Raw genomic sequence first — 19705 nt, 5'->3', positions numbered from 1 at the left:
ATTCTATCTACGACACTTAAGGTGTGAGAGCTCCACTTAATTAGATCTCATGAGAAAAATATTACAGACGGGATATATTTCTAGTTTTTCTTATAAAGCAAAAGGTACATTAGACGCAAAGTCAAAAGGAGAAGATCACATCACACCCCTGAGACGCTAACAGACATATATCACCCCAAAAACTCATAAATTGCACACACTCGATCTTGGTACTACCAAGCAAATCTCATATCAAAGTTAACCAGCCAGCTAGGTTCTCTAGAGTCTAGATAGTTGGATTTGATATGAACCTCTCTACCGTTTCGGTTATAAAAGATGTTCATGAGTCTAATTTAATAGGAAACTATTAATTTATTAAATTATGATTCGAGAGACTCATAGAGTAATCCTGACATATGTATATGCTTTGAAGATTCTTATTTAATAAACTGAGTATGATAGATCCTTCTCCTCAAAGGAGAAAGGGGTTTGACCACATAGGACTACTAGGGTTTATGCCATTCTCCAACGGCAGTGGTACTGGCTCTGGCGGCTCCATAAGGTTCTTGAGCCATTCCTCCCTCTCCAAGGATTCCACCAAAGTGCTTGATTTTATTCACTGATGAAAAAAGACAACTGCTTCAACCCTAGGGCTTACACGTTTCTTAAATAGGGTTTAGGAAAGGGGTTTTTACCTAAAATGGTCCATGGTTTGTCTGTTTTGTCAAATCTATCACATGCTTTTTTTTTGTTAAATCTATCCCATGGTTTACTTTTTGTATCAAATCTATCCCGGCGTTATCTTTTCCGTCAACATCTAATGGTCGTGCTGACGTGGCACATGGAGAGATAGTGGGCCACACTTGCCACGTAGGCGCCACGTCAGCACACCGTTAGATGTTGACGGAAAAGATAACGCCGGGATAGATTTGATGCAAAAAGTAAACCATGGAATAGATTTGACAAAAAAAAAGCATAGGATAGATTTGACAAAACGGGCAAACCATAGGCCATTTTAGGTAAATACCCCTTTAGGAAAACCTAAATTGCATAAAAAGAACTAAAATTTTCTAAAATTGTAAAAACACCCTAATTAACAAAAATTGCCTGTTTGAAGCCCTAAACGATAGAATTTGCCTTAAATATTGAAAAATCACGTCAAAACGGTGAGTTTTGCTCCGGAGGCCGTTTCCTTCGAAATAGGGTCGTCAGAACCTATTTTTCTTCAGGTACCGACTTGCCAGGTCTTCTACCACATCATTATTTGTTTCTCATTTTGAGCACTGTGAGAAGTTATTAGGTGATCTTACCTCATCATGTGATGTGATGAAACATCAATGAAAATACATGAAATTAGGGACTTGATACAAGTCGCTCGGATAATTGTCATAATTATTCTTCATTAAATAATTCATATTGGTTCTTCCTCACCATGTCATTTGAGGTAAGATCATCTAAGAAATTTTCTCCTAAAAGATTAAACTCTATTTGGTTTCAGAGTTAAAATCATAAAAATTTTAACTTTAACTTTAACTCAACACACTACACAACAAAAATACACATTTCCTAAGTAAAAAATTTTAACTTTAACTTTAACTCAACACACTACATAAAAAAAAACACACGTTTCCCAAGTCAAATTTATAATCTCATCTCATTTGTCGTTTTCCACAATCAAAATCAAAGTTACTTTAACTCCGAAACCAAACGCACCAATGTTCTTATGAGTCTTCATTGGTAGCATTGATGACTCTTTAATTCAAGGTTTCATTTTGGTAAGTACAGTCTGATGGGGAAATGGGTGGAGACGATCGATCCGAAGGCGATGTGGGGTTAACACGATAGGATTCAATGCACGAATGACGCTTTCCAAAGAGAACTATTTGTTCCCACACAAAGTTGCTAGAGGGTTAAGGTAAAGGTCCTCCCGGGATACAACGAAACCTTATGAATTCCTTCAACTAGCAAAATCGAGGAATTCCCTAAATCTCACTCTGATTTCTGGAATTTTCTTTTTCATAATTTTGAGCACTATAGCGTCTCTATTTATATGCACTCAATGGACACTATCGAAGAGTCAGAACCCTTCGTATTGGACATATCTCTTAGATGGAACATCACCCATGGATAAGCAATTAATGATCTTACATGAATACTTAGTTAATGTAGACACTTTCATATACATTACTTGTCTTGCATTCAAATGTATCCATTGAATGAATGAACCTTCACTTCGTAACCCGAATTCGTCCAAGTACTCATGAATCACACTAAGTGACCCATTAATAAAATCCATGAATTTGCAATCTATAATTTCCAACAATCCCCCACTGGATTACTAATTCCAGAACACAAGTACACAACGATCATGCATAAAGAAGTGGTGTCCGCAGATTGAACCCTTCCTTAGTGCAAACTCTCAAAGTATCAACAAAGTGATTGGTTGCTAGTCGCTTGAACCATCACTCTTAAAGTCAATACCGGAAAAGTCGCACACATAATCGTAAAGTATTCGAGTAAGAGTTTATTAGCTTTAGCACCGTTATGGCCATGTGCTCATCCCGTTTCATGAACATGTACGAGAGAAAAAATCATAAAGAAAACTCTCGTTGAAGCGGCACCACTTCATGTCCATATAGGTGGATTTCATGACAACTAATGTCCATCCATTAAGAGTAAAACTCATCCTCCTAAAACTCAAGCACTAAATCCTAATTCTTAATGCACGGTGTCATTCAATAACTTGTTATTACCCTTTGAACCTCAAAACTAACTTTTGGCTAGAATGAGGTAGGGTTCCTATTATCAATGACGCGATTAGAATGGTTTTAAACCCATCTTAGCGGTGGTACTCTTAACCCAATCTCTTGACAAACCTTTCGTCAATGGGTTCGCTAAATTGGCAATTGACCTAACATAGGTAACAGTTATTATACCGTCCCTAATCAATTGTCTCACATACTCATGTCTCAAACTTATATGTCTAGACTTTCCATTATACACCTTATTGTATGCTCGAGACATGGTGGATTCACTATCACAATATACGGAAATGGCGAACCTATGTTGTGGCCACAACCTTATATCTAGCAAGAGATCTCTTAGCCATTCCGCTTCCTTGCCGGCAGCCGCCAAGGCTAAAAATTCAGCCTCCATGGTTGAATATGAGATATAAGTTTGTTTCTTAGAGGCCCAACTAATGGCTCCACCTTCAATCGTAAAAATTCATCCCGATGTGGACTTATTGTCACTTAGACTCATAATCCAATTTGCATCTGAGTAACCTTTTAGTACTGCGGTATAATTACCATAGAATAATCCCAAATTTTTTGTCTTCCTAAGATAACCAAGAATCCTACAAATTCCTTTCCAATGATCGGTACTATGACAACTTGTAAATCTCGCCAATTTGCACACAACAAATGCGATATCGGGTCCGGTGCAATGCATTGCATACATTAGACTTCCAATTGCGCTAGTGTACTCTAATTGCGCTATAGCCCTGCCATTATTCTCACTTAACTTGAAGTTCGGATCGAATGGAGTGTTTGAATTCTTGATATTCAAGTGTTTGAACTTCTACAATACTTTCTCGATGTAGTGAGATTGGCTTAGTGCAAAGCCCCTTTCATGCTTTTGCACCTTTATACCTATGATTGTATCTACCTTGTTGAGATCTTTCATCTTAAAATTCGAGGCTAGATACTCTTTGGTCTCACGAACACCTTCCAAATCTGTCCCAAAAATCAACAAATCGTCCACATAGAGACAAATAATTACACCGTACCTATCAGTGAATTTAGTGTAAATACACTTATTCGCACAATTATGCGAAAAACTATATGATAAAATAACCGAGTCAAATTTCTCATGCCACTGTTTAGGCGCATGTTTTAAGCCATATAATGATTTGATCAATTTACATACCTTATGTTCATTCCCGAGAAGCACAAAGCCTTCTGGTTGCTCCATGTAGACTTCCTCTTCGAGATCACCATTCAAAAATGCCGTCTTAACATCCATTTGATGCACATGTAACTTATGGATAGATGCAAGTGCCATAAAGACTCGAATGGAAGTCATCCTAGCCACCGGTGCATAGGTGTCAAAATAATCTAAGCCTTTATTTTGCCTAAATCATTTTGCTACCAATCTAGCCTTAAAAGTCGGAGAACCCCCGGTTGGGTTATTCTTCCTTTTAAACACCCATTTACACTCGATAGGCTTCGATCCTTGAGGAAGATCAACTAGGACCCAAGTATTGTTGAACAATATTGAATCCATTTCATCATTGATCGCCTCTTTCCAAAATGCCACATCCCTAGAAGCCATGGCTTCACCATAGGTTTGTGGATCACCTTCCACATTAAGCATTATGGGGATCTTCTTAATTACGGATTCTCTATCTCCCTCAACGAGATACGCTAGAGATTGCAAGGAAATGAAATCGGGACCAAAGTCCTTTTTTTTCTCACACTTTGACTTTTCCTCGGCTCCGTATCCTTATTGTCACAAAGACGTCTCTTGTTTTGATCACTTGAGATCATTGGTTCATATTCTTGTTCCGAATCCACTGAATCGTCGGAAAACTTGCTTTCAATGAATACAACATCTCTCGTTTCAATTATCGTATTTGACACCAAGTCAAAAACACGATAAGCCTTAGAATGTTGGGCATATCCAACGAATACACCTTTAATGGCTCTTGGTCCTAATTTTATTCTCTGTTAGTCGGGAACTCTATAGTAAGCCAAACACCCCCACACTTTGAAATAATCTAAGTTTGCAAAAGAATTAGCTTTATTCATATCAATGCTCAACTTGAACATGCCCTCGCTACAATATCCCTTTCCCAAATACATATTACCTTTAATCAAGGCTAACTTATCGGATTCTAATATAACCTTGAACCCCTTGTTGTACAAAAGACTCGCGGACAGTAAATTCTTTCTTACATCGGGAACATGCAACACATTTATTAAGGTCAATTTCTTCCCGGATGTAAAGTTGAGTTCCACCATCCCTTGACCGAGCACCTTGATCGATTGATGATTGCTCATAAGCACCTCACGGTTTGCCACTGGTTCATAGCTCTTGAATTGTTGTCGGTCGTTACACACATGAACAGTAGCTCCGGAGTCGAGCCACCAATTATAGGACTTATCGGTCATGGCTATGTTGAGTTCGGTAATCATACCAATCTCCAAGCTCTCGATTCCTCTCGTAACCATGGCCACTAAGTCCATGTCCTCAACCATATTGGCTTTGGAAGTTGTGGCATCTTTCTCCTTTTTTAGAAGTTTACAATCGTTAATGTAGTGCCCTTTCTTATTGCAATGATAGCAATTGCGAGACTTTCTCTTCTTGTCTTGCGTGTCATTGGTCTCGAACGTAGCCTTTCACTTGCCTTTCCGAGAGTTCTTGGACTCACTCATATGGTTCACTTTAGAACATTGGAGAAGATACACCGCTTCACGCTTCCGAGTTTCCACTTCAATATGCAAATGCCTAAGTATTTTCTCCACAGTGAAGTCCTCCGCCATATGCAGGAGTTTCTTCCAGTAATTGTTCCAAGACGATGGTAACTTTGAGATGATAGCCCCGACTTGTAGCGATTCCGAAATAATAACTTTCAAGTCACGAAACCTGCTTACAATGATTTGTAGTTCATGGACTTGATCCATGATAGGGACACTATCGAGTATTTTGAATTCGAAATACTTCATCATTAAAAATTTATCGGTACCTTGTCGCTTGGTGTTGTATTTCTCCTCAAGAGCTTTCCATATCTCCATCGGGGAATGCATCGACATGTAGAGATAGTACAGTCAATCGGACAAAGTGTTGAGGATGTGTCCACGACATGTGAATTTGTCTTCCTTGCGCTTCTTCTTGAGTTCGGCCACCTTTACGATTTCCTCAGGGGTTGCATCGGGGGCGGGATCCTCCAAGGGTTGCAGGTTCGGGTCCAGAACGTACGCCACATTTAAGACGGTAAGGAGGAACAACATCTTGTCCTTCCAGCGGTTGAAGTTTATACCGTCAAATCAATCGAGTTTCACGAACTCTTGGTTCATCACTTTGAACGTGGTGGTAGCCTCCGTCGCCATCTCAAAATAGTTCTCTTTGATTGTTGGGGAAATGGGTGGAGACGATCAATCCGGAGACGATGTGGGGTTAACATGATAGGATTCGAGGCGCGAATGACGCTTTACAAAGAGAACTATTTGCCCCCACACAAAGTTACTAGAGGGTTAAGGCAAAGGTTCTCTCGGGATACAACGAAGTTTTATGAATTCCTTCAACTAGCAAAATCAAGGAATTCCTTAACTCTCACTCTGAATTCTGGAATTTTCTTTTTCATAATTTTGAGCACTATAGCGTTTCTATTTATATGCACCCAATGGACACTATCGAAGAGTCAGAACCCTTCATATTGGACGTAACTCTTAGATGGAACATCACCCATGGATAAGCAATTAATGATCTTACATGAACACTTAGTTAATGTAGACACTTCCATATACATTACTTGTCTTGCACTCAAATGTATCCATTGAATGAATGAACCTTCACTTCATAACCCGAATTTGTCCAAGTACTCATGAATCACACTAAGTGACCCATTAATAAAATTCAATGAATTTGCAATCTATAATTTCCAACACAGTCGTAAATGGAGCCCAATCTCTCTTTCGATAGTAAAGCCTTTCACTATGATAATGAAAAAATACAGTGTCTTGTCGGCGATAGCGTGGTTAATTTTCTAAAATTCTTCACTCTTCATCGAAGAACATTCACATAACCAATCAATCAATGTAGTCTATGTGTTTAATTTAATTCGAAAATCGTATTTAATTTAGATACTATAATATATTAATTATTATGCAGTCCTTATTTTAGGTATACATGAAGGCAAAAAATATCAATAATATGAATATTTGATTAATATAAATAAACTAGATCAATTGTAAAATATAAAATTGAAATTTGTGGCCTCAAAAGAACACAGGTTCTTGTCGGTGACGACACGTTTAATTTTGAGAATAGATCTGCAAATATATATATATATATATACACGATATAAATCGATGCACACTCCTCTGAACGAGGACAGCCACAGAAGGAATTTCCCAAAACCATATGTTCCTCGTCGAAGGATTTGTCACAACAATTAATGATCAAAAATGTAATTTGTATGTCTAATATAATCATAATACATTGTAAAGATATAATCCAAATGAAAAATCTTCACTATTTATAATTGAGTGAAATGACGTTTGTACCCCATTTACCTAATTATAATTAGCTGATAAATTTTTTATAATGGACTATATTATTTAATTTGTATATATTTATTTATTGAAATTTCAAGGACTGAAAAAAAAAACAAAATGTTCTCTTTATTATGAGAGGACATATTAATATTACTAATAACTCAAACTGACGCATATAAATAATTAAATAAGTTTTACCAAAGTGGATTGAATCCAATAGGTTAGCCCGGTGATTAAAGGGAGTGACTTCCTTAGAGAAATTCCATGTTTAAATCTCTTCAGAAACCATGCATGGTAATATTTTGTATTGGCCACTTGCACAACATGTGTAGCCAGACAGAGTTATTTCGTGGTCTTGCAAGATTTTCATGTAGACCGTGAGAATTAGGTTTTAGTCAAGTGAAGCCTAGACTCCCCGTTAAAATGAATAAATAAATAAAAAGCTGGGTAATATTTTAGCTGATGCATGCAGTAAAGTCTATAAATCTTTCCGATTTAGGTCTGTAATAGATTATAAAATCTCTCTGATTTAGAATAGTGATTAAACAAGCGAGGCAAGGGACTCAATCTTTGGACCATACATGACAGCAACCATTGTCATCTTGGTTTGGGCCAATTTAGACTCGATACTTCCCAACCGATTGATCAAGCCCTTCCTGTAGTTCAAAAGGAGATGATTGTCGACATGGAATCTAACCAAGAAAAAGGACCGACCCAATTTCATAGCCTTGACCTGATGTGGTAATCAGCAAACTTAAAAGAAGGCGCTCGACCTCATCCTGTAGGGAGGCAATGGCATGACAACCACCCATGAGAAACACCCACCGCCAAATTTCGATTAATTTGCTCTCCAGAAATAAAATGTTGCATGGTACTCATAAAAAGATGAAAATGACAGTAACATCACTCTTATTAAAAAAGAAAGCACATCCAACTCAAAGGTTGCAAATGAAACAATCACAACCCTAAGATACACTGACTCATACCAGACTAGCTAGATCGACATAACTGGGAGATTCGATATGAAACTACTTATTATCTGACACACATGAGTCTTAGAATCCCACTAACAAAATAAACTGCAAGGACGGTCAGATCTATGCCCATATCAAGGGGAAGAACTGCGTGCTGCTCCAGTGGGTCCATGACGTCCTTGGAACCCTTGGATGGACTCAACCAAAGTGTCGACATTCACAAGCACCGCCTTTTCGGTCATTTCCAAATTTCCATCACCTCCTTGGGCCCCTCCTCGCTCAGCGTCTCCTGCATCTGACAAACCTGGCTCATCATTGGGCCAATCACTACCTCAAGGTCGTTCAGGTCCGACATGCTAATATCCAGCATAGCATGAGCAATCTCCCTCTCCCTATTATCCTCCCTCTGCTTCTTCAACTGCTCCTTGCCCATTGCAATCCTCTGCAGAATGAAGCTCTCTTGGTCCTTGTGCACCGAAACAGAGGATGGTAGCCGCACCTCAGGCTTGGACTCATTCTTACCACAGATGACCACTCCCACAGGGACTCCGCTAAAAATACTGAGCTCCCTCATCTTCTTGAGGAGGCCCTTCTTTCTCTTGTTGAATGTGGCCTTCCTTGAGGAGTCATCATGGACGATGAAAGCAAGCTTCACCTTTTTCCTCAAATAAATCATGGCTAGATAGATAAAGGAATTCTTATTGTGTCCTTTGCTTTTAAGGATAGGGGATCACACTATATGGGTTGACATGCCACCTTATATTAGTCAATTGCACCACAATTATTTTGAGTGATCTTAGCTCCTCACATGAATGAGAAAGCACCAATTAAATTGCATGAAGCAAAGGAATTGATACTAATTTTTCATTAAATAATTATTATTGATGCTTCCTCACAACGTCAGTATGAGGCATGATCATTTAAAATTTCCTCTACTTACAAAGTTTTGAAATTTTAATTTGGTTAGTACAGACAATAGTTTTTATTTCTTTCGGTGAATGGTAAGTACAGACAATTAGGCCAGTGCATTTGTTTTCATCTTTTGGTAGATTTCGTTTGTCGGCGACAGTGTCCATTCAAAAAAAAAAATTTGGTAAGTACGGGTTTTTTTTTTGGTGAAATGAGAATGGATTTTTTGTTTTTCTTACGGTGAATGGTAAGTACTAGCGGTGTGTACGGATACTGGGTATATCCGGAAACGGTTGGAACCTACCCGTTATGATAGGATCCGGGTAGCTCTAATTGAAAATACGATAGGGTCCAGGTATAAAAACTAGGAACCAGTGAAATCCAATTCCAATCCCGATTGTAGCGGACAAAATACCCAGAACCGGAACCGGGATTGGAAACCTGCTACTTATACAACATATATATATATATATATATATATATCATATAACTCAAATAAACAAAAAGGAAAAAAATAAAATGTAAAACCCTAGAATTAGCTCTCTTTATTTTTGCCTCATTCATCTCTCCCCTGAGCTCCCCATTGACACCCATTCCTCCAAAGTCGTTCAGCCACCACAATCATTTCTTAGGCCGACGAACGCTGCTGCTCCCTAGGCTTGAGGCACTATAGCTCCTGCTCTCTGCACCACCCGAGGCGTGAGCTGTTACTACTTTTCTTTGTTGACACTACCATGAGCTAGCCACACCGTGAAGCTCTGTTGCTCCGGAAGTGACCACTGACATGCTTCGGAGCCCCTCTAAGATGAAGGCTCCCTATCCTTTTGCTTGGAGTGCTCCAGCAATGTAATGTAGTGCAGGTTCGAAACTTCGAAACGGTGATTACCATCCTGCAGGATTTCCTCGAGACTGCTGCACTAGTGGGTGAACAAAAAAGAAAAAGAATAGTACAGATTTCGGAACTTGTGGTATAATATAGGTTCCAGATAGGGTCCAGCTCCATGACTAAACAGGGTAGGGTACGGTTCCAAAATCACGAAACTGGTCTTATATAGAGTAGAGTCCGAGTATCTTGAAAAATACAAAATACCAAGGCCCGCACACCCCTAGCAAGCACAGAAAATTCGGCCAGTATACGAACTTGTTTGGATTATGAGCAATGCTCAACTCAACTCCATCCAATTTGCTACCCGGCAAATTTTGTCTGAATTTTCAATGCTGTGGGTCCCAATAGCACTGTCAGTGGGTCAAAGTGCTCGACAAACCATGAGAACTGGGCAGAAGACCGTTCGACCGAAGAACCAAAGAAGCCGTGAAGCTCCCTCCTTCCCAGCATCGGTAGGGTTGGAAGTTTCAATGAAATTGGCTACAAGAATCTCAAATCAAGCGCGGAAACTCCCGATTGGTAAGTGGGTTCCGTCAATTTCATCAATTACTTACCTCCATTCCGTCAATTCTATCGATTTCTCACTTCCATTCCGTCAAATGCGTCGAAGGCAGATACTGTTCGTCCGTGACGAGTAGCGGGCAGAGGAGCTTCTTCACAGTGAAAGGGGACGAATCTTGTCAGGAATTATTCGTTTTTCTTCTGTGCTCCGGCACGCTTGTCTGAGATCTCGCGAATCTTGCAAAATTGTAGGGGGGCCTCCAAGTGCTCTGTTCTCGGCCGAATTTGCCGATTTAAGCAGCGGTAGAAGAGAATCCCGAAAGAAGCATTGTGTAGTTCAGGTATGTTCAATCGCCTCTATCTCCAAGTGCTCTATTCTCGTTGTTCTTCGTTGACAGACTCATGTAGGAAGCTGAGATGCACTTGTTTGAATATTGCTGCTAATGTTTGTTAGCCCATTGCCGAGATGCACTTGTTTGAATATTGCTGCTGATGTTTGTTAGCCCATTGAATTCTGTTCAATTTGAAAGCTTCATAGCGCTGACTGTGATTGTTGTTGCTCTCTGGACTTATAACTTGCTAAAACCGTGACATGTTGATGTGGTTATTTTGTTGCAAAAAACACCAGAGAAGCTGAGAAATTGTTTGAGAACCTATTGCTGCTCAGTGAAATTTCAGTTTGAAAGCGTCAGTGTCAGGACTTTGATTGCTTTTGTTCCCTAGACTTATACAACTTGCTAAAATCGTGAGCTGTTTGTGATTAATTTGTTACAAAAAACACCATAGAAGTTCGGATCTTGACTGAGACCCTACTGCTGCTCATTCATTTTTTCCCAAACATAGGCTTATGGATTTACGAGAGATGGCAGTCGCTATTTGTTCGTTTCTGCATTGTCTTTTTGCTGCGAAGTTTTGTTTGTCTGTCATTCATTTTGTTTTGCTTGTTATTTGTGGAGGTTTTTGACAAAAATCTCGTCTTTTCACAGCCAAAGGCTGTGAGTTTTGCTCCGAATGCCGTTTCCCTCGAGATAGGGTCGTTAGAACCTATTTTTCTCGAGATATCGATTTGTCACGTCTTCTGCCATATCAGTTTTGCTACAGCAACTGCATGTATCATGGCTCAAAAAGGGGAAAATATCATCGAATGGAGTGATGAAATGGACTTAGCTTTCCTAAACGTAATGCTTGAGAAGCTGAGAAGAACACACACTACAACATGGAAGACTAGCACTTGGAAAGAGATCACAGATGAAATTATCAATCTTTTTCCCGATAAGCATCTATTCTTACAGAAGGTGAAGGACAAGTATCAAAGAATGAAGACAAATTTCACCCGATTTTCTGAAATAGTGAAGCATACAGGCGTCGGGTGAGATGCGGACACAAACAGCATCACAGCCGACCCAGATGTTTGGGATATGTTTATAAAGGTACATGCTGTTTTTTTTGTTTGTTCGGCTTCTACTGTTGTTTTCAATGAATTGTCACTGATCTACTTCGAGCAATGTCGTTGTTCTTCGTACAGAAGAATAGGGCATACAAGACTTTTCGGAGCAAAGGCTGCAAGCACTACGATTTGCAGAAGCAACTATTTAGTTCTTCAGTGGCTACCGGTGCTCTTCGTATATCCTCGATCAATCCACCACCAACTTTAGAAGAAGAACGCCGGTTAAATGCGGAATTCTTATCTAGGGGGAAGGGAAAGCAGAAACAACATGTCGATCTCGAAAAAGGCTCCGACGAGAGTGACGACCCCGTCCATGTTGCAGAGCCCATTTTAACCGAGTCTCGACGTCGAGTGCCAAAAAGATCTCAAAGCAAGAGCTCACAAATGCAGGAGTGCATGGACATATTCAGGGAGAGTTTCATGAAGAACCAACAGTAGACCCCACCGTCGGCAAAGAAAAGCAAGTTGGTATCGAGCCCTGAGAAACCTAAGAAGAATAGCATCGAGGAAGCCCTCAATGAGTTGGCTAAATTGGAATCGAGAATCCCTCAACCTTTGTTTGTGAAAGCGGGCAAAGCACTCCTTCATCCGGGCTCTCGAAGGCTTTTCATGTGGTTCAAGGAGGAGTCACGAATGGAATGGATATTGCAGCTGGATCATCCTTGAAGCAACCGTGATTAGATCTTTCTTTTTTTTTTTCGAAAAACAACGTTTTTTTTATTTTTTCTGACTGAACTCGTACTGCTGATGTTTGTTATGTGTGTTTGCTTATGCTGATGAGTTTTTATTTTATGTGTGTGTTGCATGTTATTGTGTTATGATTATAATTTAGTTGTTTCACTGTTAACGATACATTCATGAATTTATTTCCACAGTTATAGGCGATCATTTGGCAAACAGTATGTCTCGTAATGGCACGTCTTTAGCCAATGACAATAACCCCGGAGACAACGAGAATGAACGTAGGCAACGTATGTTATACTCCTTGATGATGCAATATGATCATATGGAAGATCCCATTCCACGGAACTTGCCGTGTAGAAATTCTGCACTTCAAGGACAACAGTATATTGTTGAAGTATTAGGGAGTGACGTCCGCGTGATCGTAAGTATTTGCTTTTACCTTTTCAATTTTCTATGAAATTGCTAGCCGAAATTAGTTATCTTTAATTTTCCTTTTGTTCTTTGCAGGACGATACTATGTTGTTGATGCAGGGTTTTCAAATATACCGGGATATTTGACTCCATACAAGGGAGAACGGTATCACTGGAGCGATTTCCCTCAGCATTATCCGCCAACAATGGAAAAACAGCTATTCAACCAGCGCCATGCGTCAGTGCGTAATGTCATCGAACGTTGCTTCGGTATTTTGAAAAAGAAATTCGCCATACTGAGTGTAATGACGAACTTCATACCGTATACACAAGGACAACTTGTCCTTACTTGTTTTGTTTTGTATAATTTTATACGCCGTAATAATTACCATGACAGATTATTTATGGAGTACGGCGATGCGTGGGCGGATTACGATGAATTTCGCAATCCACCACAACAACACGGAATTAGAGTTGATGTGGACATGAGTAGCACCGAAATGAATGTGGTACGAGACCGTATCGCTAATCGATTATGGCGTGCGGAGCGAGGAGGGCGATGACATACACTGAGGTGTTTGTATTTGAATTTAGTAATAATTATTGTTATGCTTTGACATTGATTTTGTCAAATTTCTGTTTAAATGAAATTAATTTCATGCATACAATTACTCCTTTGTTGCGGCACCTTCACTGGCAAAAAGGCAAAAAAAAATTCCTCAAAGGCCACGGCAATTGTGTATGCCGTGGCCTTCTAAAAATAAAAAATTTGCAAAAAGCATAACCGTGGTCAACACAAGAGGAAGGGTTCTTCGAAGGAATTAAACTGGTATGGGCCCCACCATGAAAACTTATTTCAATCATGTTTTGTGCTTTTATGAAATAAGTTGAGTTGAGTTGGACATTTTTTTTCCAATCCAAACACATCTTCCATTTTTTTTCCCAAGTAAGCCATTGACCAGAATTGGAAACACCGGGTCTCTCGTCAATGACACTATGGTTGATGTCCTTTTAATCAATATCAACAATTTGAGGTAGGTCCTTATTTGAATATATAACATATTGAACCACTTTATTCGTATCGGTAGAATTGGAAAAATGGGATCTTAATGACATTGTTATAGATTAGAAGCATTTGTTCTCATAAGTCCCACAGAATTCAGGTTTTAGTTCGAAAACTCTATAAACCAAGGGGAATTTGGTCCGAAACTTCTTCTGCATGCATTGGCTATCAATCTTTACAACTCTGTGCAAGAATATCTGTCTCATAATATATATTTCAAAGAAAATTTTCGTTCTGTAACGGCCACCGGTTTTTCTAAGTAACGCTGTTTTATATACATAAACTATAAAATCTCTTCTATTTTAAGAAATGGAGCATAATGCAATAGCACACACCTTCACCTCGGAACCAAGAAGTTCTATGCTGATTGCGCAGCAAACAAGCTAATTGCCGCAGCAAGAAGGCAAATTACCGTAGCAATCTCTGCATATGTTGGTCCCGATGCCCTGCTTGTAAACATGGCTGTTTTCTTCGGTTAGCCCCACTTAACTCCGGTTAAATGCATATATTTATTACCCTAATCTCTCTGTAAACAAGGCTAAGAGAGTTTGGTGACTTGAGAGCTCTCGAATTCAGGATTAGCAGCGCTTCTGAATCGTTTTGATTCTCTATACTGTATTTTCTTAATTCTTTTGCTCATAGTGAAAATACGAAATCTTCTTTGTTAGTGGATGTTTCCCTCTAACTCACCTTGATTAAAAAAGGTTTTACTGCATAAATTTCCATGTCGATCTTCTCATCTCTTTTTCTATTTCTCGTTAACCGATTGAGCCAATTTCCCAACGAGGACTAGCATTACAAATTGGAGGAGGAGTTGGGTAATATTCCTATTCTGGTTTTTGCTCATAACAAAATAATTCAATTGATAACTATCAGAATATGAGAAAGTTACTAACACATTAGTAACTTTAATTTTCTTCAGTTACAGTTTATTTTCATTTAATCATCAATTTCTCAATTCCTATTCTCTGCCTCTCTCTTTTCTTTCTTTTATTGGTTACATAAGAAGCCGACCCATAGGTCTAGTATAATAAAATTATAATTATAATAGCTAATAAAATAGAATGGATAGTCTCATAATGAGTATGTACAATGACGATTTCATAACAAGTATCAACTTGAAACCTCTTATAATTACTAGGCGAATGTAGGTGCCTTTGTATTGCACTCTCTTCTTTTCACTTATATTTCTCCTAGTATGCTAAATACTGTATGGAGATGTTATAGCCGTTGGCAACGAAAAACAACCATCGTGATTGTTTTATTTTTGACAGTTGGATCTTTGTACTTAAAATTTTGGTTGTACAAGTGTTCAATAATTTTTTACTTTAAGATTCACTCCTGAGATGATTATCTATAATTTCAGCCACGTATCTTCTCGTCTATGTTCAGTCTCGCTCACAAGCGAGTCGAATCCTTTTTGATATTAAACCAGACGGAATTGCACCGATTCAACCAAATTAAAAATAATTAATTACTTAAAAAACAAAAACAGTAAAGGAAAAAAAAAATGTAGTCTTCCACATCTTATACTCTAATCCAACTTACAACAATTGATTACGAGCATCCAATTTAGGCGAAATAAGATGTTCCTCTCTAATAAAAATCACAAGTTGGTTATCTGATCCTGAAAGTGGATAGAGTTCATCACTAGTCGTAAAAGAGGGCCGATCAGAGACAATTTAATGTCAACTTTTTCTCCCTCTGTTTCTCACCATTTACATTTGAAAACATGCTTAGTCTTTGAACATTGACAGTCTTTGAACATTGACAGCCCAATAATTGTTTGTTGATAACAGCCCAAAATTTAAAACACGAGAGCTTGTCCTTCGCAAGATGAATCAACTTAGCGACCTCAGAGTTGTCGGGTATGTTGTGATCCTATTGCATCAATGAATTAGGTTTCATACCAACGGCCCCACCACCCCGGATAAGGGTTACCAGTGAACTCAAATTGCACAGGTGACCTCATCTCGGGGGTGGGGGGCCATAGCGGGAAGTTCCAGAACCCCGACACTGAGAGATCCCAAATTCAGTCTGGAAATTCTCATGCTAGGGTGGGGACCTCTCTTTTACACCTTTTTTTTTTTATAAACAAAATAACTTCACTGATGAAAATTAAGGAATGGGGGCTGGAAGGCTCGAGCGGGTGGGCTGGGGCCATAGTCAAGGAGGAAGGGGAGGAGTCAGGCTCGGAGCTAGAGGCAAAGTCGGGGACTCAGAGCTAGAGGCAGAGCCAGAAAGGAAGCGAGGACTCGAGCTTGGAGCTTTCGTCATGTGAGGCCGGGAGGGAAGGGGGAAGAAGGGGAGGAGCCAGGCTCGGAGCTGGAAAAAGAGCCGGGAAGGGCGGGCGGCCTTGGGGCATTGTTGATCATCGACTCGACATCGAGGGTTTCTTCTGCCTTCAATTACCGTTTATTGGAATAGAGGAGAAGATGTGGAAGACGATTCTTTTTTCATTTTTACTGTTTTTTCTTAAGTAATTAAATTATTTTGATTTGTTTGAATCGATGCAATTTGGTCCAATTTAATAATGGTCAGATTCGGCTTGTTCACGAGTGAGACTAAATATCGACGAGGACATACATGATCGAAATTATAGTTAGTCAAAATATTAGAGGTGAATCTTAGAGTAAAAAATATTAAACACTTGCATGGCCATGATTTTAAGTAAGAAGATCCGACGGTCAAAATAAAATAACTGTAAAGATTGTTTTTTGGTGTCAACACTGTAGCATCACCCAAATACTGCCTCTCTATTTTATCTCCCCCAATCTCACCATTTCTCTTTATAATTAATCATTACAAATAGTGATCTAGGCGTACATATTAAAAAAGGGTTTAATCATGTAAAGTGACACGACCTTTACTTGAATTTTTAATTTTAGTATAACCTTTCGAAAATAGTATGAAAAGGCACGATCTTTCATTTTGTCTCAAATTTAGCACGACTTTTCTTCTTAGTTTCAAATCTAGCACGCCGTTAAATTTTTCGTCAATTTTAATGGTAGTGGCTAACTAGGCATTAACAGTGCCACATGTCGTAACATATGTGTGGTCTACTTATCGTGCTAGATTTGAAATTAAAATAAAAGGTCGTGCAAAACTTTAGAATAAAACGAAAGGTCGCATATTTTTGTACTATTTTTGAAAGGTCATGCTAAAATTGAGAATTCAAGCAAATATCGTAATAGATTTGAAATTAAAACGAAAGGTCATGTATTTCTATGCAATTTTCGAAAAATCGTGTTAAGAGTGAAAATTCAAGCAAAGGTCGTGTCTTTATATGTGATTAACCCTTAAAAAAATTATTAGAATAATTATATTTTTAGAGACTTTTCAAGAACTACAAAATAGCTACGGTAGACCCATGCATGGCACAAATATGCGTCTTATATGTAAATATATATATATATATACACACATCATAAAAGAGATAAAGTACAAATTCTAGTGAAACCTAAGGAGACAATTACAGGAGGAAATTATTGGCCCTTTACAATGTTCCTTAAAAGTTAAAACCACGTACTTATTTGTTTTTGGCAAGCAACATATTTGGTATCTAATGTAATGGCAATTAAGTACAAAATTTTTAAGAGTTAATTGCCCCGAAAACAAGAGATTATTGGGTGATCCTACCTCGCCGCATGGCATGAGAAAGAACCAATTAAATTGCAATAAACTAAATAATAAGTGCTAATCACTCGATTAATTGTGATAAGTCTTCTTAATTGAAACGATCTTATTGATTCTTCCTCACCACATCATTATGAGGTAGGATCATTCAAAATTTTCTCCTTAAAAACACGAACATTTCACATTTTATCAATTGTAGCATAACCTTTTTTCTTGATCTAAAAATACACAAACTATGAATTTGATATCTATGTTAACAAAATTTCTATTTTTTCGATCGGTGGGCTTCAACGACAACCACCGTCCGCCTAATCGGGGTTGCATATGACAACAATGGTCTCCAATGACTCCAATTAAGGGGATGGTGGCCATCGATGAGACTTGCACCACCTAACCCCTTCATTCTCGATTTTACTTTCTTTTTTTTCAAATTTGGGCAATGAGAGTCTCACCAGGGCCCACCTCCCCTCCTATAAGGTCGATGGTGACCTCAGCTACCTCGATTGGAGGGTGTGGTCATAGGTTCTCATTTAAATTAATAGAAAAGTCGAGGAATGCTAAAATTGGTATCAAATTGATAGTTCATGTATTTTTAGCTCAAAAAAAAGTTTGTACTATAATTAATAAAATATAAAAAGTTTGTATTTTTTAGGTAAATAACCTTATTTTTAATTGTCTTACTTGAATAGTTGGACACATATCAAAGAGGTGACACACGCACTCGTCTGATAACTAAAAAGGTTCGGATTGACACTCAGTGAGACTACACGTATTCATTTATTAAATTGAATAATCCTTCTGTTTTTGGGTGGAATATAAGGGGATGTAACCCCCCGCACGCAGTAAAATTAGATAAAAAAAGAACGAGGTATGTAGAATCCAAGAATATCGCCATACAAAAGTTGACTTAGGCCACTAGGAATAGTATCAAGAAGATGGACTCCCAGCGAGAGAGATATAGGTCCTTCATACTTTATTAATAAATTACGTAACGCGTCACGATTTTATTAGTCAGCGATTATAGAAAATATCCTGATAATATATATGTGTATATATATATATATATATGTCATGGCATATGTCTTGGATAGTGAGTAATATCCGAATTTGTTGTCCGCACTATTGTGAGATTCCTCTTGGTGTGCGAATTCCAAAGTGTGAGAGCTTCATATATCTTGGAAAAATCTAATTTTTTGAATTACGAGAGAGGACTATGAGCCTAGTAGTAAAATAGATGCATAAAATAATTACTTAAAAAATATAAATTTTTCTCATTTTATCAATTATAGTACGAACTTTTTCTTGATCTAAAAATACATAAATTATCAATTTAATATCAATATTAGTATGATTTCCATTTTTTCAATCGGTGGGCCTCGATGACAATCATCGACCGCCCAATTGGGGTCGTCCATGACAACAACAGTCTCTATTTACCCCAATCAGGGGGATAATGGCAGCTAATGAGACTTCCACCATGTACCACTTCATTCTTTTCTGGATTTTACTTTTTTTTTTCAAATTCGGTAAATGAGGGCCTCATTGGGGGCCGCCGCTGCCCCTATAAGGTCACCAACGACCTGGGCTACCTCGATTAGAGTGTGTGGCCATAAATTCTCAATTAAATTAACAGAAAAATTGAGCCGTGCTAAAATTGATATCAAAATGATAGTTCATGCATTTTTAAATCAAGAAAAAAAATTCGTGCTATAATTGATAAAATGTGAAAATTTTATGTTTTTTAAGCAATTAACCCTAAAAGAATTATGGATAAATTACACCAAAAACACAACTTTTCACTTTTGTCTAAATTTTGGCACAAGTTTTCATTTTTGACATAAAAGTCCTAACTTTTTTGTTTTGTCTCAAATATAGCATGCCCTCTATCGACTTTGACGGATTCCATTTAATTGCTGACGTGAAGCATAACAGCGTCAA

General features: G+C 38.3%; 1 protein-coding gene across 1 annotated transcript; it reads right to left on the bottom strand.

Moving 5' to 3' along the window:
* Positions 1 to 8468: 8468 nt before the first annotated feature.
* LOC116214346 (agamous-like MADS-box protein AGL80) lies at positions 8469 to 8906 on the bottom strand. The gene has a single exon (XM_031549767.1). The coding sequence runs from the start codon at positions 8904 to 8906 to the stop codon at positions 8469 to 8471; it is 438 nt and encodes a 145-aa protein (XP_031405627.1).
* Positions 8907 to 19705: the final 10799 nt, after the last annotated feature.

The sequence above is a fragment of the Punica granatum genome, chromosome 7 (genome assembly GCF_007655135.1).
Source record: "Punica granatum isolate Tunisia-2019 chromosome 7, ASM765513v2, whole genome shotgun sequence".
NCBI classification, from domain to species: domain Eukaryota; kingdom Viridiplantae; phylum Streptophyta; class Magnoliopsida; order Myrtales; family Lythraceae; genus Punica; species Punica granatum.
This window is presented reverse-complemented; position numbering and strand designations above follow the sequence as displayed.